At 53.5% G+C, this 20211-nt stretch overlaps 1 protein-coding gene across 7 annotated transcripts; it reads left to right on the forward strand.

The window, feature by feature from the left end:
* The first annotated feature begins 5536 nt into the window (after positions 1-5536).
* On the forward strand, positions 5537-19662 carry EPHB6 (EPH receptor B6). Of its 7 annotated transcripts, XM_028106401.2 has the most exons (20): positions 5537-5828; positions 11692-11800; positions 12060-12191; positions 12296-12367; positions 12620-12818; positions 13092-13156; positions 13339-14095; positions 14830-14985; positions 15356-15712; positions 15836-15960; positions 16135-16297; positions 16578-16692; positions 16944-16996; positions 17163-17282; positions 17425-17672; positions 17928-18104; positions 18345-18494; positions 18753-18946; positions 19069-19224; positions 19335-19662. In XM_028106401.2, exons 5-20 carry the CDS (start codon positions 12719-12721, stop codon positions 19441-19443), a joined length of 3045 nt encoding a protein of 1014 aa, XP_027962202.1. In that variant the 5' UTR covers positions 5537-5828; positions 11692-11800; positions 12060-12191; positions 12296-12367; positions 12620-12718; the 3' UTR covers positions 19444-19662. The 7 variants fall into 7 exon arrangements, with proteins under 7 accessions (XP_027962202.1, XP_027962205.1, XP_027962207.1 ...); XM_028106404.2 differs by lacking the exon at positions 11692-11800; XM_028106403.2 differs by lacking the exon at positions 5537-5828 and having other exon boundaries at positions 8867-11800; positions 12060-12184.
* Positions 19663-20211: the final 549 nt, after the last annotated feature.

Consider the following 20211-nt stretch of genomic DNA (forward strand, 5'->3'; position numbering starts at 1 on the left):
ATGCCTAATGGACTGAACCACCCAGGGGCCCCTCACCTTGATTTTTTTTTTAAAGCCCAGTTTAGACCCATTTCGGACTTCTGACCCAACTTCAGAACTGTAAGATAATATATTTCTGTTGTTTTCAGCCACTAAGTTTTTTTTTATGGCATTGACATCCCTATACAATGTCCAAGGGAGGATTTCAAAGTGGGACAAGGGAGAAAGAGCCACATCGGTCAAATCTGTCTCTTTATAGAAATCCAAAAGTTTTCTCAGAAGTGCTGCCAGCAGAATTCTATTTTCTTCTTAAGACCCAGAGTCAGGCCTGGTATTCACCCCTAACTGTAAGAAAGACCAGGAGGACAGTTAGTTAGCCCCTCACCTCAACACTGGTGGGGAGCTAAGGAGAAGAGCTGGGAATGGTCTTTGAGAAACTGATCAATAGCATTTTACACTTTTCTTCTGAAAACTCTGAAGGTATTATGCCACTACCTTCTCATTAATCAGTGCCCCAGAGAAGAAATATGAAGGGATCTTGATTTTAACTATTGTTAAATATAAATTCTGTGTGTGTATAAACTTATAAGTTATTCACTGGAAAACTTTCTCCAGAATGTATGTTGGCATTGATTTCTGCTTTTTGGGTTTGCTTAAAAGATGGCAAAATCCCTAAATTTTCAATCTCACAATTTTTTTTATTTAATTCAACTATTTAATAAATATTTATTAAATACTTAATATGTGCCAGATGCTAAAATAAATTTTGTTAATTTTGTCTTTTTTTCTCTGTTGTGTATTTGATCTTTCCCATTCTGGAATTATTGTTATTTCAAGGTTCAAATTTCCTACCATATTTTCCAAACCTTTTACCATCTCTGCTATTTAAAAACTAATCAATTTATTTCTCATATCTTGAGTCTTCCAGGTTCATGTTATATTTCACTGTTTGTTTTTTTCCAGAGTTTTGTCGTTTTTTTTTTTCTTTCTGCATGACTAAGATTTTATTTTGGCTGTTGTGCTTTTCTTTTTTTTTCCACTCCCTTTTTATTCCAACATTTTAAAATAGTTTTTGTGTCTGCTTTTAACTCAGCAAGAATATAAGGTGAAAACATGTTCTTTAAACTCTTACACTGTTATTCCTTTTCCACTTTTCCTCAGATTTCTTAAAAGGCTCGAGTTTTGTTGGTGGTGTTGTTTACTCATTCTTGATATTGACTTGTTTCCTTTGTTGGTGCTTAAAGGTCTGATGTGAGACGTTCCCGTATAAATGGAGAGAGAGCTTTCATCTACGACAGGGCACATCTAGCAGCCCAAGAACCAGAAGATGCTTCAGCCAGGCTGGAGGCAGATCTTACCGTAACACAGATCACCTTTCCGATTTGGGAGGATGCGGGTGTCTTCAGAGAACACTATCCGGGACCAGAGCGAGAGGACAAGACTGCATTTGACTGGAAGAACAGACGAGGCGATCATCTGCTCCGTGTCGCGGATCATCACATCTCCTGTGTGGATCTGAAGAACGAAGATGAAGCGGACAAAGGAAGGAGCAGTGTGGTGTGGAGTGCTTATCAACCCCGTCTTGCCCATGGGGACTGCCCCAATTCCCATTAAAATGTAGAATGTTTTCAACTCTGATTGTTTATATGAGTAACTGCGGAGGATTTGTTATTTTTCTTTTGAGATGATGTCATGGTTATTTTAGGGATAGGAAGCTCTTAGCATTTCCATTCACTACAGTGACTCCCTAGAAATCACCTTTGAGCATTAAAAATATGTATTAACTATGATGGTCTGGGAGGAAAATACCAGCAGAGATGCCCTACAAAAAGCTTCCGTTTTATAGATTGCAGGAAAAGATGTACATAACTGTGATCATCTTTGCTCATTTGTGGCAGAGCCTGTTGGCTGCCTGTCCAGTGTTCTTTCTCGTCTCCCCTCTCACAAACAGAACTTGAATTTTGTTTGGTGCAGCATGCATTTCCCTGTCTCTTTCCGTCAGGGGTGGTCACACAACACAGCGCCAGCCAGTAACATACAAGGAGAGGGCAGTGGGTGGGGCTTCCAGAAAGGTTCTTTAAAGGGTTCTGATTCAGCCAAAGCTCTGCTCTTGGTTTTGTGTCCATCTTCTCATTCGGGACTGAAGCGCTGCTGACGTGCTGAGACCCGAGAACAAGGCATTGCCTGAAAGATAGAATGGCAGGAACCTAAGTCTTGTTGACCTGGATCACCCAATTTGTTTAAACCGCTGCTGTATGATTTTGCATTTATTCTGCACAATTCCGCTGCCGCCTCATGCAGCTGAAGTCAATCTCTGAGAAAACATTCCATTATGAGAGAAGAGCCCTCCTTTCTCTCTCTTTGCACTAATACTTCTGAATGTCTTTTGGTTATTTTTTTTAAAAGACATTTATTTGAGAGAGTGAGAGAGAGCACATGAGAGGGGGGAGGGTCAGAGGGAGAAGCAGACTCCCTGCTGAGCAGGGAGCCCAGTGCGGGACTCGATCCAAGGACTCCAGGATCTTGACCTGAGCCGAAGGCAGTCGCTTAACCAACTGAGCCACCTAGGCGCCCGTGAATGTCTTTTGGTTATTGCTTGGTTAAAGTAATGTCAGAGTTAAGGCTCGCATGGGGAAACTTTGAAGATCACTCACTTTGACTGAGCGTCCAGGATGTCAATCACCATCAGTCTAAAATTCAGTTGCCAAAGCTGTACTGTAGAAAAACCCTAGAACTCTCTAGAAAGTTTCTGAACAGAGGGGGTTAAAAAAAAGGTTGAGTTGTATAAATGGTCACTTGACATTTTGATTGGGCAAATATTTGGAGACCAGACACCAGCTTTTGGGAAATAAGACTGCACTTAGAGGCCACAGGGCCTCGAGACAGTTCAGGGAAGTGCCTGGGCCCTGTGAGGTTGTGTATCTGGAGTCTCAACTAATGTTTTGGGGTAAGAGATGTGGGGGCTTAGCAAATTCCTTTACTGATTTTTACTCAAATGATAATCATGGAAATTACTTATAAAACTCTTGGTTTATAATAACATCCGCCTGCATTAGTCGTTCTAAAGGGAAATAAGGAAGAAGGAAGAAATGGACCATCCTTGGGGATTGAAAGATGTTGAAGAGAAAAGCCTGAGAAGGGGCAAAGACAGAAAAAGAAAAGACGCAGAATCAAGGGCCCTCCCAAGCCACCTGGAGCTGTGTACTCTGGAGCTTCTTTTGGCTGCAAATTTACATTATAGATGATTGTGTCTCAAGATAATGAATTCTGTGAGCCACAGACTTTATTAGTCCTGCCCCTCAGCACAGAACAAGTTTAAATATTATTATTTTTTATTCACTTATTCTGAAACACTTCTAAGTACCCAATGTGTGCCAGGCACTGAACAAATTATAGCAAAGATTTATGTTCAACTTTAAAAAGGGATTCACTACTTTGCTTTTTAATAGCTGCAGATGACAGCATAACTTAACAATGCATTCTGTGCTACCCACCTACCTTTAAAACTCAGTTTAACACATAGGAGATGATGATACAGGGCCAATTGTAGTCACATATTGAAACCTCATTCCTTCCAGAGTACAATGGAGCTTTCTTTGAAGACTGGATGTCTCTCAAATGTTATCAACAAAAGAAAAATACTCATTACATAAGCCTTGGACAACAAAAACTTAATTTCATATTATAGGCACCTAATGGGCAGTGTAAACAATGAGATATATCAGACAATAGAAAAGAAGAGGTATTTTTTCTATAATGTCAATATATGGCGCACTGCAAATTACTACCGGAATTTCTGGGGTTTATAAAGTAACTGCTGTTTTTGCTTTGTTGATACTTTTAACGTAATTTAATCATATGCTTCTTCTAAAAAAGTTTCCAATTTACCCAAAGCTTTCTGGCAGTCATGTTGTTACTGTAACTAGGATCATGAGTTATATAATATCGTATACAATGTAAATGCAGGTTTCTTCACAAAAGTGTTTCAAGGCCTTGGAGATAACTGATTTGGAAATGAAATGAAGGCAGCTCTCTACCACTGAATTTCAGAGCCAGGGGAAGAAACAAGATAGAATTAGACTCACCAGTGCAAATGGACGTATTAAAAATGCCCAAATGCAGAATCATTCAACATCATTAGGCTTATTAATTGACTGCAGATATCGAGAGTGAACAATCCCTCTGCCAAGTGGGGACTAGTTCAGTGGCCTATTTCCATCACTCATTCAGCCAATTCATTAAAGCCTGTTTTTTCTCCTAGGTGCCTCCTAATGAGTTTCATTGTTTTGTTTATTGTGCCTGTTGGCTCACAGATCTCTTTCACATTTTTCCTTGGTTTCTGAATGCTCCTTAAGTACCAGTTTTGATCAGCCCATTTCCAGCTAGTGCTTTACCTGGTCTTGAATAAATGAAGTAAGTGGGAGAGTAAGAAGCAGCACGGTGATATGGGGAGGGGGAAAGGCCCGAGGGAATTCCACCAGATGCCTGTGTTCCTTGAAAGAACCAGCAGGTGGTAGCAACACGTCGTGGGAAGGCCCCAGCTTAGGGCTGTAGGACCGGAACAATAGACCCCAAATCCCGTCCTCGTTGGAGAAAAGGCTAGGGGTGGGCGGAAACATTTTTCCTCGCGGCGGCCCCTCGGTTCCTCAAACCTTCCAGGCACCCGCTGAGTACCTCCTAACGCCTCAGATCCCTGTGTTCTCCCCGGGGAGTGGGCAGAGGGAGGAGGCACCCAGAGGTGCATGACTTGCCCGGGCAATGCAAAGCCAGGCACCTACATCTGGACTTCCCCGTTCAGACCCAGGCTTCCCAGCCCTTTGGGGAGGGTGGAGTCAGAAGCCCCAACGTTGACCAAGATCCAGGGTCACGAAGAGGCAGAAGAGTTTAAGGCTAGATCAGAGACACTTTCATAACCTAGATGCCCCCCCCTCCCTGCTGCTTACCCATCCCCACCCCACCCCCGTACCCTCTGAGATTTCTCAGTTTGTCTTTCCCTCCACCCCCTTCTTTTCCTTCTTTCTCTTCTTCACAGCTCACGCCCACCTTAGTTTAAACCTGAGTAAGAACTAAAACAGTGGGTTTAGTTCCTAGAGTTGAAGCAGAAAAGCAGGGGTGGGGAGAGGGCGCGGGTGTTCGGGCCGGCTGCTGCGCCGCCCTGCCCTGCCTCGCCGTGCCCCGCCGTGTCCCGGGCATCGGCCGCCCGCCTGTGCGCTTTCCCTCCCGGGGAGCGGAGCCCGCGCCCGGCCCGGGGGTTTGAACACCTCTCCCCGCCGCCCGGCAGCCCGCCCCCTCCAGGCCCCCTCGCGCGAGCCTCCCTCGGTGCCCGCCCTGCGCGCCCGGGAGGAGGAGGCGCCCCCGCCCCAGCGCACAGGCGGGCCCAGGGCGAGCCCCGCGCCTCCAGCCCGCTCTCCTCCGCGCCGGGCGCCGCGCATCGCCGCCCAGGCCGGGAGGGCGGGCTCGGCTCCCCGGAAGAGGGGAGAGGGAGGGCGGCCGCAGGGGCCGGAGAGGGGCGGGCCGGGCTGGGAGGGACGCGGAGGGGGCGGGCCGGGCTGAGCTCGCCCCTGCCGCCGCTCCAGAGCCGAGCAGCGGGCGGCGGGACCCGCGACCAGGCGCGGCGACGGCGAGCGCGACGCGGGCCCCGCAGGATCCCCGGGAGCCCCGCCTCTAGAGCAGCCCCTGCCGCCAGCCACCGCCCCCCGGCCGCCCCGGAACCCCAGAGACGCGCCGCGGCGAGCGGACCCGGGTCGCGAGGAGCTGGGTCCCCGCACCCGAGCGTAGACTCGGGCGGCGCGGCTCCATCGCGGGGCCTCCGGGGGGCGCAGACCTGCGGAGCCTGCGGCCGGCGGAAGGTGAGCCCCGGGGTGCCAGGCGGTCTTGGGGGGTGTGGGGGGCGGTGTGCCTGGGGACAGAGGCATCAAGGTTTGCGAAAGTAGAGGGGCCCTCCAGACTGGGCCTCTGCAGATCCTTGGGGGCCTCCTGGGGTAGTACTGAGTATCCTTCCCCAAGGCGACGGTGGGTTCGTGAGTGGTGCGAAACTGGCCAACCTGGCTCCCCGACCTCTGGCCGGCCATCATTGACACCCCCATTACCCTTGCTGCTGCGATCCCCCACTGTGTCTCCAGAGATACTGCTCTTCTCTGGCTTGGGTGGGGGGTGTCCTGATGTAGGGGTCCTTGCCAAGGCCGGACTCCCAGCGTTCCGAAAAGGATTGCCCACCCTTCTGACTCCAGTGGCATCTCTCCAATCCCCGCGGAGCTGGGAGGAGCAAGGAGGTTGATCCCACACCTGCCCCCAGCTCCCCCACCCCGGTTACCACCCATAAGCCTTAGAGTGGAGACAGGGCTTGGTTCATGCTCCCCAGCCATAACCCCCAAGTTGCAACCAAAGTCGGCTGCCTGCTGCTGCCCCAGCTCCACCCCCTCGCTTTACATCTGGGTGCTTGGCCCTACCTGCCCTACCCCCCCATCCACCAATCTTGGCTGTCTGGCATCCTCTCTCCTCCCAACCCTGGGGGAGCTGGCTGGGGCCCAGCATAGCCGATGTTGTAATGTCCCTGGCAGTGCCCATGGAGAGAAGCGGCTGGGCCTGTTCCCAATAAGTTAACCAGGGCCAGGCCCTCTGCCCGCCAGGAGAACTTGACTCAGGTTCTAGAAGGAGAGATGCTGGTTGGGTGGGAAGGAGCTGTGACATTGTTGGCAGTGCAGGGAAATCTCCAGGTAATGGGGCGTTGCAGGATTGAGAGTTGTTGTCATTTGTTTGGTGCCGTTCAGAGGGGCCACTTGGTTCTCTCGGGGCAATGGACCTTTTTTCCTCGCAGGAAGATTAGGGTGGGGGGCTTCTGTGTAGCGACCTAGTGGCCGAGAGAGGAGGACTCCTTTGGTTGGTTCCTTTGGGATGCAGAAAGAGGGCTGGCAGTGAGCACTGTGTCCCCAGCGTGCCTAGGAGCACGAGGCAGCAGGGGTCTGAGCATGGCAAGGGCAGGAACATTCCTCCTCAGGGCCAGCTGCTCTCCCAGCTCATCACCATCGCCCGAGCTGGGGGGCCCTGAGTCCTGTGTCCCCAGTGCACTGCCCACTAGCGGGAAGGGGGATGGTGGGGTTTGGGGGCTGGGGCAGCCTCGGGTTTCCCTTTCTCTACTTCCCTGTTCAGCTCCCTCTCCCAGCCCAGATGTTTCTGCAGCAGCAACTCCTGGGGCAGAGAGCGGTTGACAGGCTGGCTAGGGGGAGAGTAGGGACAGACCCGGAGTGAGGCGAAGGGCTCATGGGCGTCAGTCACCCGTATGAGAAGCACTCAGGGTCTGCTCTGGCGTGCATGCTCACACACACACACACACACACACACACACACACACATCCGTCCCAGCTTGCGTGCTGCTCCATACCCATCTCACCTCACGCACATTCCCTTACATACTCTCACACTTGCTCCCACGGGCACTGGTCCTGGCTCTTGGGGACTTCCACAACCTTCCACTTACTCATCTCTCACGGACACGTACTGACTGTCCCAACACCCCCCCCCCCCCATGCCCTTTTCCAAAGCCACGCATATCCCCGGTCAGTGCACAGCGACAGCGGCTCATGCTAAGTGGCTGCCTGCCACTCCCAGATACTGCCTGCATCTTAAAAGCCTCCCCCAGCTCCACAGCCTGGGAGTGGGAGGCACATTCGTCTGCATCTGCGTGCTCTGGGGGACATTCCTGGAGGCTAGAGGCCTCAAGGGACACAGGACTCTCCTCTGCTAGGTAATCCACAAATTGGCTTCTCGAACCAGGGCAGCAGGGGCCAGAAGCACCGGAGGACGGCCACCCCCTCACTGTCTGCTCTGGATGCCGCTGTAAGGGCAGATGGGAGCCTTTTCGAGCGGGGCGGACAGAGCTCCAAGAGACGGAGACCATCTCCAAGGTGGAGATTAAAGGGTAGCAGCATTAAGCTGAGCAAGGATTATACTGGAATTTCCTGGGCGTTTAACAGCTGCAGAACAGGACAGAGGACAGGGCCCTTGGTGCTGACCCCTCCCACGCTGACCCTGTGGCTGACAGGTGTGAGGGCCAGCTCAGCAGCCACACCACACGTTAACCATTGGCCCCTTTGCCCTTGGGACCTCCTTCGTCCCGCTGGTCCCTGCAGCCTGCTTCGCCTCTCTGAATGTTCCTGCCTGGGCTCACTTTGCAGTGATGCCCTCGTCAGGTGTCCCCAGCCCCCCTGGTGCCCCTCGCCCCTTTAGAGCCGAAGTCCTTTGCTTGACGCCGAGTCAGAGAAGCATGATATCATCAGTGGGGCCATTTGAACTTCTTCAGAGAGAAGCTTAAAGAAAATCCAGGGATAAAAGTTATTTTGCTCATTCATTCCCAACTCCTACTGCCTCTGTATCTCTGCTTTCTCCTTATAGATAAAAATTTCTAGATTGTTTTGAAACCTAGAGAGAAAAGGGAGGGGAGGCTAAAATGTAAACATACGCTATGCTAGTCTAGGTTTTAAAAATATTTTCCCTTTTTTTTGTTTAGATGATAATCATGAGATTTTGTTTTAATTGTAAAAATAAGATATGCTCGTTGTAACAAGAAAACCCATTCAAACATATGTAAGACAGAATTAATAATCCCCCCCTCCCCGCCCGCCAAACCTTCATTTCTGCCTCCTACAGTAACCAGTTTTAATGGCCAGTATATTTTCGGCCATACCTTCCTCCAAGCTTATTTGGCTTGTATTACTTAACTTTTTTAAAAACTCATTTTGTGGATTGAGGTGCATAAACTATTTTAAACCATCTCTGTTCATAAAATTGTCGTATTTAGCATTTCAATTTGAGGACAGTTAATTTTTTAAATTCCTACAGATTTACTCATTTAATTTATTTTTAAATCTTTCATTCTTATAGATAACAGAACTCAGAAGCTATGATGTATAAGCTAAGAGTCTACACATCTTTAATCTTTGCCAGTTTCTGGAAACAAAACACAATTTTGATGCCTACGGACTGTCATATTTTTATAAACCAAAGAAATGTAGCAGGCTTGTGGATGCAGTGTCTTTACTGTAGCAAAAAGATGTAAAGTGATATATGTAGAAAAGAAGCTGAGAAAAAAAATGTGAAGTCATAGAATGCAATTTTTGTCATCTGAAATTTTGTCAAATCAGTCTTATTTTCTGAGCTACCATTTTCCATCCACATTTCTGCTGCTTCTGGTGTGTTATATTTTTAAAACCATATACACATCTGAAATTTGAATGTTTTCCTGATTGAAGTAAGTCTTCAACTCTTCGTGGGTGAGAGGATTTCTAAACACTGACCAATGCCTTTCGCAGGCTAGAGAAGACAAGAGGAATCTGAAGCAGGCCTGTCCCCCTCTGTGTTTCAGGAGGGACACATTGGCTGCTTCCAGGACGCTCTCCTAGACTAAGCTCAGACAGATGCCCTAGTCCTCAACCATTGAAGGCACCTTTGAAAATCAAGTTCTAACTCCTGCTTGTTCAGTATTCCAGGCATGTGGATGGAGCTGCGTGTTCTTGTCACTTACGTTTCTGCCTTTGAAACTTGTTTCCAAAAAATCTGCAGGAGTAGGAATTAGCTGACAGCAATTTCTTCCACATCTTAAAGTTTCATCTTTTCTTGTTTTTATTCTTGTTGTAGAGGTACACCCGAGTTCTTTTTATATATATTAAAAAATAAAAGGCTCGAATTTATCTGTTTTGTTTGACAGGCAAGAATTGACCTCACTTCCTAGTCTCACTCAACCACAGTTGTGTTTTTTTTTTTTTTTCCCCTGAAGGAATTTGTTTATAACCTTCAGTCTCTGGATCTAAATCTAAAAGCGGTCCCTTCAAACAGCAAGGAACACTTCTGGGCACTTGAAGAGCCTCAACCATTTTTTTAACTGAATATCTTGTTTCTTGGTAGAAAAATTTTAACAATTATGAAAGTGGCAATCTACACGCAATGTCTCCACTTAATTCTTTTCTTTCTGATGCCTCTTGAGGACAGAAGCTGAGTGGCTTTAACATGTTTCGTAATTGCTTTTGCCCTTTTCTGGATCCTCTGGAGAGAGGCCAGCTTCATGTTGTCATTAAGATGCATGCTGAGGCTATGCATACACACCCTGCTGCAGCCACAAGCTACTGTGTTGCTTGTATTGTGGGTCATCAAAGCAAATACTTTGCCATGCCTCATCTTCTAGAATGTTCCATAGAGCACAGGGCATAGGATCTGCAGTACATATCTTCCCTCTTGGTTTGCTGTCTCTCAAAAAAAAAAAAAAAATCATTGAGATGCATCCGAAGTGTTTATTATTCCTTCTCCATGATTATCTGTCTAGTTATAAGTTTAGGAAGATGCAGTGCTTACCGTCTCCTTTTTGTACAGATTCCAGAATCCATCCATCTTCTGACTGAAAGAGGCTATTTTAGAGCGTATCTGCTGGGCAAATGATAGAATAGCTTTCATTGTTTAAAGACATTTTTCTGGCATTTTCAGTTCTTGATAACAGCATTCCTAAAGACCCTATGGCTCTGGGTGTGTCAAGCATGTCTCCAGCGTAGGCCACTGAGCATTTGGGGGGTACATACAACACCTATGACTTCAGGATATTTATTAAACAGCCATTGGTGATGGGGCTGTGCTTTGTTACTTCACGATCTCCCTGTCCTTCTCTGAATCATTTCATCTGTGAATGATTCTAGGAGCATTCGGGACAGTATTGGCAAAGAACCTCTGTTACTTAGGAATCGTTTGCCATATAGAAATGCTTCCTTTTTTCTGGCCTTATGGAGATACAGTTGACATATAACATTGTGTAAGTTTGAGGTGGACAACCTGGTGATTTGGAAATGCTTCTTGCTTGCCTCCATACACTATAAGTTAAACTCTGTCTCGCAAGGAGGGTTCTAATGGCATGAAAAGTGCATTTCAGTGGACAGTGGCCTGATGCCCATTATACATCAGCCCACCAGCTGTAACATCAGCGCCTTTCCGTGATAACCACATACAGGTGACACCGAAGGCTTCATCTCGCAATAGAGCCTGTGTTACCAGGAAAAGTTAGATTAGCAGGAACCCAGTTATGATTTTCTGATTGATCAAAGTCAAATAGTGTCATAGTTTGGTTTCAGCTTCATCGAGAAGTGTGCAGTTTTCAGGAATGCTGCAGGCCACGTGGCTACAGCTCTCATGGTGGAAACAGATTCCAGTTTCCAACTGCTGTCTTTCCCCCCTCTCTCTCTCTCTCTCTCGCTCAGGTTCATGTCTTTGAACAACCTGCCTCTTATTTTCTTCTCAACAGAAATAAATGGAATGGACTGCTCTGGTCCATGCAACTTACAGACTTTTGAGACTCAGTCACAGGGGGAGAGATCGGCCACCACTAATCTCTAGACCGATGAACAAAGGAAGGTCTGAGCCCATTTGTCTTCACTGTGGCCCTGGAAGCAGCCGTGCCCCCACAGTCATATGCCTGTGAGCCAGAGGGGGTGCTTGTATGTGGATGGCCTTCTTAAATTAACCAGCGGGGACCATACTTGACACTGTTCTGCATGGACTACTTTCACTTGGGAAATCCTTTTCATAATCAGTGCATAAGCAGTAGCCCTCACTCTTTTTTAAGGTTGTGCCGTAATTTATGAAATATCTTCCCGTTGACGGACAGTTGCTTCCCAGTCTTTTCCCTTACAAACAATTCTGCAGCAAATATCCTTGTTTGAACATCTCTGCAAACAGACCTAAGGATGCAGTACCTGAAGGACAAACTCTTAGAAGTGAAGCTACTAGACAGACATCAGCGACTGTCCCTCTAAGAAGATACACCAGTTTGAAACTCATAAGCCCTGTGAGTAGAGAGCCCAGCTCTCATACCTTCTTCAACCCAGTGCATTATTAATCTCATAGGACAAGATGGCACTGTTGTTTCCACATTCTGTCCTTTCATTGTGAGCAGACTAGAAGCATTTTTTCACATACATCCATTTATTTTTCTGTAAGCCATCGAGGAAATGTGCCCCTTGGGGAGAAAGGACCATTGCTGACAAAATGTAGGCATGCCAGACCCATGTAGCTCTACCCTTTCTCTCTGCTGGCGCCCTTATCAGGTGGAATCTTTGCGCCCATGTTCTTCTGGCTCCGGTTCTCCCATCTTCCCTTGCATCATACCCCACAGCTCTCTTCCGTGGTCCCTCTCACTCCACTGCCTCTCCGTATTGTCCAGCGTGTCCAGGTCTGAGGTGGGTCAGGAGGTGTTGGGGAGGGGGGATCGTGAGTCCCCAGGGAAGGAGTAGCTTCTACTCTGCTTGTTTTAATGAGAAGAATCTTCTGACTTCCAATACAGGGTGGCTCTAGGAGGAGGAGGGAGAGTTAAGTGGAGAGAAAGAACTGAAATAGCTCCTCCCAGAAGAAAAGGGTAAGACTGGCCCAGAACTCGCCTATGCTCTAAGAGGGAGGGGCTGTAAGAACTGCTCAGAGATGCGGCACCTGCAGGACGTAGGGAGGGAGTGCCCTAGCACATGGCCCTCTAAGATGGTGGACTTGGCACAGGTCAGGAGAAAGTCTGCTTCCGACAGGACCTTCCCGTGTGGTTGGTGGTTTGTGAGCTATCTGTGTAGCAGTGTAGTTACCTGCCACCCGCTTCTTCTGGTCCTGTGTGTCTCCCTAGGAAGCAAGCTTGGCTGCAGACCCCAGTCTTACAAAGCAGCAGCCCTGCCTGGGAGCAGGGTGGTGGCCAGGGCAATGGTGGGAGCCCTGAAGACGCCCCATGGCTGCTGAGGGGGCTGCCCGGTCAGGGAGCGGAGTGGCGGGCATGGTGTGCAGTCTCTGGGTCCTGGTGCTGGGGTCCTCAGTTCTGGCACTGGAAGGTAAGAGGGAGGGGAGACTGAAGAATCCCTAGCTGCCAGCACAGGTGGGGAATGGGAAAGACTCAGAAAAGGCAGAAAAGAGTGAAGACATCAAGAAGGGGAAAGGAATGGGGAGGGTTCCAGGGAAAGGCTCCTGACACAGAGCTGTGCCCCTGCTGGTGAATTGAAAGGACCAGGGAGGGAAAATTCCTGTTTTCCTCCTGGGGTGGGGTGAGGGTTAGCAGCCCTTGCTGGAGGCTTGGCCGCTGAGTACCCCTTCTTATCTCTGGCCAGAGGTACTGCTGGACACCACTGGAGAGACATCGGAGATTGGCTGGCTCACCTACCCACCAGGTGGGGTGAGTGTCACTTTCATTCCTTACCCGGTGCACCTCCTCCACCTGGCTCCTTGTGTGGGATTTGGGAAGGAAGCCCCGGGTAGAGACGAAAGGAGCAAGACTCCTTCCCCCAGAGGAGCAGGACTTTGGGGTCTACTTACCCGGTTTTGCCAGCTGACAGGGTCTCCCCGCCCTCCCTGCAGTGGGATGAAGTGAGCGTTCTGGACGACCAGCGACGCCTGACTCGGACCTTCGAGGCATGCCACGTGGCAGGGGCCCCGCCAGGCACCGGGCAGGACAACTGGCTGCAGACACACTTTGTGGAGCGACGAGGCGCGCAGAGGGCACACATCCGACTGCACTTCTCCGTGCGGGCATGCGCCAGCCTGGGCGTGGCCGGCGGCACCTGCCGGGAGACCTTCACCCTTTACTACCGCCAGGCCGAGGAGCCCGATGGCCCCGACAGCATTTCCGCCTGGCACCTCAAACGCTGGACCAAGGTGGACACCATTGCAGCGGACGAGAGCTTCCCCGCCTCCTCGGCGTGGGCGGTGGGCCCGCGCGGGGCCGGGCAGCAGCGCGCCGGGCTGCAGCTCAATGTCAAAGAGAGGAGCTTTGGCCCCCTCACCCAGCGTGGCTTCTACGTGGCCTTCCAGGACACGGGGGCCTGCCTGGCCCTCGTGGCGGTCAAGCTCTTCTCCTACACCTGCCCGTCCGTCCTCCGCGCCTTCGCCTCCTTCCCTGAGACGCAGGCCAGTGGGGCCGGGGGCGCCTCCCTGGTGGCAGCCGTGGGCACCTGTGTGGCTCACGCAGAGCCAGAGGAGGATGGAGGCGGGGGCCAGGCAGGGGGTAGCCCCCCCAGGCTGCACTGCAATGGGGAGGGCAAGTGGATGGTAGCGGTTGGCGGCTGCCGCTGTCAGCCAGGGCACCAGCCAGCCCGCGGAGACAAGGCCTGCCAAGGTGAGGTTCTGCTCCCGTGCACTTGCCCAAGACCTCCCCACCTGGCCCCCAACCTTGGGACACCTCTCCTGAACACCCCAAACTTCATTTTGTCCCCGAAAGGTCAGGAATAAGCTATTTTAGGAAAGGACTCTTGTTTTCTCCAGATTTATTTTCTAAAGCACACAAATTTGGTGTCATATGCTCATCTCAAATTTCTGGAACCTTCTGGAGACTTCCACAGCCATTGCTGAGCATCCTAGGGCTGCAGGCCCGAGAAGGGATGGAGATCAAAAGGAGTTAAACTCCTCGGTCATTTTGGGATGGGTCCTCTGTCCCTATTTGCCATCTAGTTAGGAAGGGATCATCACTGCGCCGGGTGACCAGGATGCGGGTAGGAGCAGGCAGTGGAGACCAGCTAAGGGGAATCCTTCTGCTGCAGGGTGGAGGCTGCAGAAGGCCTCTGCACAGGGAAGTCATACAATCAGGCCAGACGCCTCTACCTGGTGCTTGGCTTGCCCATAGCCCACTGCACCTCACTTTTTCCATCAGCAGAAATGCAGTTCTGCCCCAGTAATCTCTGCCTGAGGGAAGGAAAGAGGGAAGAAGGGAAGAGAGGGGGTAGGTCCAGGACGATTGGAGAAAGAGCCCTGGGGAATGGAAGGCTGGGAGCATGTCTGTGTGCAGGCGTGGTGGGGCTCAGGAGGCGGTGGATGGAGTGAGCCTAATGTCTCTGCCCCATTCTGTCCCCCCAGCCTGCCCTGAGGGGTCCTACAAGGCCTTGGTTGGGAACATGCCCTGCTTACCGTGCCCTCCCCGCAGCCATGCCCCCGATCCCGCAGCCCCTGTTTGCCCCTGCCGTAAGGGCTTCTACAGGGCCAGTTCAGACCCCCCAGAGGCCCCCTGCACCGGTGAGTCCCCCACCAGCCCCAGGGATGGAAATGGGACTGGGGGGCGGGCAGAGAAGGGGAGGCTGAAGGCAACACGGTGGGGCAGGTTCACATTTGCAGTGACTTTTCTCCTGTTCATTTTCTCCCTCCACTCTCCGGCTTCTCTCCCTGACCCCATCCACACTGGCCCACCTCCTGCCTGTTTTCCCACCCGCCTCCATGGCTTTCTGGTCCCCACCCCATGCTCTCTGTCTCCTCCCCTCTGGACCACCCCCCTCCCCTGCCTCCTTCCTTCCTCCATCATCCCCACCCCTCCTCCTTCACCTCGACTCCCACCACTCCCTCCTTTCCTGGCCCTTCTCGCTGCCCCCCCCCCCGCCGGCTTCCCCAGGCCCTCCATCAGCTCCCCGGGAGCTTTGGTTCGAGGTGCAAGGCTCAGTGCTCATGCTGCACTGGCGCCTGCCTCAGGAGCTGGGGGGACGAGGGGACCTGCTCTTCAATGTCGTGTGCAAGGAATGTGGAGGCCACCAGGAGCCGGGCACGGGCACCGGGGGCGCTTGTCGCCGCTGCAGGGATGAGGTGCACTTCGACCCCCGCCAGAGGGGCCTGACCGAGAGCCGAGTGTTAGTTGGGGGGCTCCGGGCACATGTGCCCTACATCTTGGAGGTGCAGGCTGTGAATGGGGTGTCAGAGCTCAGCCCCGACCCTCCCCAGGCTGCCGCCATCAATGTCAGCACCAGCCACGCAGGTGAGCCTTCCGCTCTGCCTGATGCCTTACTTACCTTGCCTCCTTAGAAGCCCCTCCCCTACTGCTGCTGCCGGGCCCCTGGAAACCCTCCCGCTGACCGCCCCCCCCCCCCCCCGACCCCAGTTCCCTCTGCAGTCCCTGCGTTGCACCAGGTGAGCCGGGCATCCAACAGCATCACGGTGTCCTGGCCACAGCCGGACCAGACCAACGGGAACATCCTGGACTATCAGCTCCGCTACTACGACCAGGTGGGGAGGTGGGGGCTGCCCAGCAGGGCTGCTGGGAGCTCGCAGGGCCCCACGGTGGGGCTAGAGATGGAGGAGGTGGGCCAGGACAGAGAGGCGCCAGGAAGCCTGAGGGTGATGGAGCAGGGGTCAGGAGCTGGGGTTGGGCAGCAGGGAGTGAATGGCTGTCACCCCCAGGCAGAAGATGAATCCCACTCGTTCACCCTGACCAGCGAGACCAACACGGCCACCGTGACACAGCTGAGCCCTGGCCACATCTATGGCTTCCAAGTGCGGGCGCGGACTGCCGCAGGCCACGGCCCCTATGGCGGCAAGGTCTATTTCCAGACGCTGCCTCAAGGTGAGAGGAAGCCTGGATGAGGTGGGGAAGCGCCGCGGGGTAGGGAGGAGAGGCCCAGCCCCGCCCCCCCCCCCCCCCCCGCCCCAGGCCTTGAACCCTGGTCCAGCACCCTCCAAATTAGAGGCCGTGTGGGACAGGAGGCTGTGAGGAGAGTCTCCTGGCTGACTAGCTGGCCTTTGGGTCTGTGGGTGGGTGTGAGTGGGCGCATGGGGGGGGCGGTGTAGGTGCACGTGCTTGTGAGGCCTTGGCCTCGTGTGATCTTGGCTGGCTGCCTCCTCAGGTGAGCTGTCTACCCAGCTCCCAGAGAGACTCTCCTTGGTGATCGGGTCCATCCTGGGGGCCTTGGCCTTCCTCCTGCTGGCGGCCATTACCGTGCTGGCTGTTGTCTTCCGGAGGTGAGGCGCCTCCCAGCTGTGTCCCCACCCCACTCACCCTGCTGCACCACCCCACATCCTGGCAGCCCCAAAGCGCATTGCAGAAACCACGTCCAGGGCCCACCTCCCACCACCGGGCCCCTTCCCTTGGGCCCATGCGAGGCGGGCAGGAGGCATCCAGCAGCCCTCACTCCACAGATCCCTGGCTGGAGAGTCGCCTGCATGGGGGTGGGGGATGGGAGTGTCATTCCAGGACTCTGGTTTGTCCCCAGGAAGCGGCGTGGGACAGGCTACACAGAGCAGCTGCAGCAGTCCAGCAGTCCAGGTGTGGGGGTGGGGGGGCTGGGGGCTGAGCACAGCAGGAAGCCTAGGTTCCCCGAAGTCTAGGGGAACCCCTCGGCCCTGCCGATGTAAGTAAGAGGGCATGCCTGGGGTGTGGGGGCAGCCTGGCCTCGTACCACACTCTCATCACGCACCCCATTTGCCTACAGGGCTTGGGGTGAAGTATTACATCGACCCTTCCACATACGAGGACCCCTGCCAGGCCATCCGAGAATTTACCAGAGAGGTGGATCCTGCATATATCAAGATCGAGGAGGTCATTGGGGCAGGTGTGCAGGGGGTAGAGGAAGGGGACCGGAGGGACTGGAGCCCCCGTGAGACTTCCCCAGCAGGAGCCCCTCTACACAGGGCATGACGCCGCGAGCCCAGGGTCCTTCCTCAGTACCCTCCCTCCTACACCTGTTCTCCCAGGCTCCTTTGGAGAAGTACGCAGGGGCCGCCTGCAGCCCCGGGGACGGCGGGAGCAAGCCGTGGCCATCCAGGCCCTGTGGGCTGGAGGTGCTGAGAGCCTACAGATGACCTTTCTGGGCCAGGCTGCAGTGCTGGGCCAGTTCCAGCACCCCAACATCCTGCGGCTGGAGGGCGTGGTCACCAAGAGCCGGCCCCTCATGGTGCTGACGGAGCTCATGGAGCTGGGCCCCCTGGACAGCTTCCTCAGGGTCAGTGCTGGCCTGGGGGTGGGCGGGGGGGGGGGGCCTTGGGTCCAGGGGCGTCTGCAGTTCTCAACTGTCCCGGAGACAGGAGACAGAGCCCTGCATCTGTGCTGCCCCACCTGCGTTGGTCTTCAGCCTTCCTTCCCAGGCCATTTTCTGACTGCCTAAGCCGCTCTCCCTCTCCTGCTGATGTCCACGGCGCAGTGTGCGCAGGCTCCCCACCTGGCTGCTGGCGGCTGACCTCTGCCCCCCGCCCCCCAGCAGCAGCGGGAGGGCCAGTTCAGCAGCCTGCAGCTGGTGGCCATGCAGCGGGGAGTAGCGGCTGCCATGCAGTACCTGTCCAGCTTCGCCTTCGTGCACCGCGCACTCTCCGCCCACAGCGTGCTGGTGAATAGCCACCTGGTGTGCAAAGTGGCTCGTCTTGGCCACAGTCCTCAGGTGAGAGCACATCTCGGGGGCTCAGCCTTTTCCAGAGCGTGCCGGCGGATGAGCCAGGCTCCGGGGAGCGTACCACTTGGGGGGGGGGTGGTGTGTGTCGTGGTGTCTAAGGGAATGGAGCCCGTGCGGGCTCCCTCCAGGAGCGCACCCTGGGCGGACATCGGAGCCCATAGGAGTTGCTCAATAAACGTGACCACTGCTGTAATTATTGTTATCGTTCCTTCTAACCCCACGCCTCAGGGCCCAAGTTGCATGCTTCGGTGGGCAGCCCCAGAGGTCATTGCCCACGGAAAACACACCACCTCCAGTGACGTGTGGAGCTTTGGGATAGTGATGTGGGAAGTGATGAGTTATGGAGAGCGGCCCTACTGGGACATGAGTGACCAGGAGGTGAGCTCTTGACCTAGACATTGCAATACCCCAGCCCCATCTTTCCAACCCACCAGCCTCACAAGCTCCTACATTCTTAGCTTTTCTTCTCTGATCCACTGAAATTTTAAGTGGTCTTGGCTTCTGTATTTTTAAGTTCCTTCCCCACTCCGACTGCATGTTCCACCTGATCCCAGCCCACCCGCTGACCTAACAGACAGAATACGCCTTTCCGCCAGCAATAGCTTCCCATCACCATGTTCTTCTACTAACCCCCAGGTGCTAAATGCAATAGAGCAGGAGTTCCGGCTTCCCCCACCTCCAGGCTGTCCTCCTGGACTACATCTGCTTATGCTAGACACTTGGCAGAAGGACCGTACCCAGCGGCCTCATTTTGACCAGCTGGTGGCTGCGTTTGACAAGATGATCCGAAAGCCAGACACTCTGCAGGCTGACGGGGGCCCTGAGGACAGGTCTGGAGGTTGGGGCTGGAGCCCGGGACAAGCAGGGAGGGTAGATGCAAACCGTAAAGCAAACTGAGGAGAGGGGGCTAAGATGAAGGGGAAATGTTGACCCCCCCCCTTCCCCCACTTAGACCCTCCCAGGCCCTTCTGAACCCTGTGGCTCTGGACTTTCCTTCTCTGGACTCACCCCAGGCCTGGCTTTCGGCCATCGGACTGGAGTGCTACCAAGACAACTTCTCCAAGTTTGGTCTCTGCACCTTCAGTGATGTGGTTCAGCTCAGCCTGGAGTAAGCGGGGAGAGGCGGGTGGGGGTTCCGCTGGGCTCCAGGCTAGGGGGTCCTGCCGGGGATCTTAGAGAAGCCGGCGCAGACTTGACCCACTCCTTCCCCACCACCAGAGACCTGCCCGCCCTGGGCATCATGCTGGCTGGCCACCAGAAGAAGCTGTTGCACCATATCCAGCTCCTGCAGCAGCACCTGAGGGAGCTGGGCTCAGTGGAGGTCTGAGGCCTGGGCGGGCAGCTGTGAGTGGACGATGCCTATGTCCCAGCCCCAGACACAGGTCCAGGGAGTGACCGTGCAACACTAGAGCCCGTCTCCATCATGGCCTCGGCAAGAGGACCCCGCCACACTACACCCAACCCTCTGGACACTTCACTCCCTAGTCCTCCGCCCTCCTCCGCCCTCCCCCCCGCATTAAAGGGAAAGAAGAAACTTTGCAAGTTGGAGGTGTGGTGAGACCTCAGTCTGCAAGGAAGGGCTGGGAAGGCCTTGGAGGAGGAACGCAGGGCCATTGCCAGCAGGCGACACCACCCAGCTGAAGGCACAAGGGTGCAGAGCAGGGAACGACTTTATTGGAAGGTAGAAGGTGGCAAGGCTCAACCAGCTTCACCCCACCCCCAAAGCGGTACCTGTCCCCCCTCACTCACGCTTTCCACAAGTCTCCCTCCCAACTGTCTGGAGCACCCTGGGAAGGGCTCTCCCCTTCCCACCGGAACACTGGGGTAGAGACGGCAAGCCTGTCCTTAAAGTGCTTTGCTCTGACAGTGCAGAGTACTTCCGTAAGGCCGAAGAGCCACGCAGCCTGGTCCCCCTGCTGGCACCAGCCCTGTGCACGGGGTGAGGTGAGGGCCACCTCCCTCCTTGGTTTCTGTTCGCCCCAGAGCTGAGCGAGTAGTGGTACGTGGGGCCGTTACTCCCAGCCGGCGTTCCTCAGAGTGCATTCTGCTTCCCCCTGGACCTGGGAGATCAGACCTCTAGGTGTCTTGGTGGTGT

This window comes from Eumetopias jubatus, unplaced genomic scaffold, assembly GCF_037043125.1.
Source record: "Eumetopias jubatus isolate StellerSeaLion01/CBP00866 unplaced genomic scaffold, mEumJub1_p1.0 scaffold_14, whole genome shotgun sequence".
Taxonomy (NCBI): domain Eukaryota; kingdom Metazoa; phylum Chordata; class Mammalia; order Carnivora; family Otariidae; genus Eumetopias; species Eumetopias jubatus.

What these genes read in the sequence shown, in the direction of transcription:
- EPHB6 (XM_028106401.2), top strand. Translation starts at nt 12,719, where the DNA reads ATGGCTGCTGAGGGGGCTGCCCGGTCAGGGAGCGGAGTGGCGGGCATG. An exon ending in GACGGGGGCCCTGAGGACAG is followed by an intron (nt 18,947 to 19,068) that starts GTCTGGAGGTTG and finishes TCCCCCACTTAG; the next exon opens with ACCCTCCCAGGCCCTTCTGA. An exon ending in GTGGTTCAGCTCAGCCTGGA is followed by an intron (nt 19,225 to 19,334) that starts GTAAGCGGGGAG and finishes CCCCACCACCAG; the next exon opens with AGACCTGCCCGCCCTGGGCA.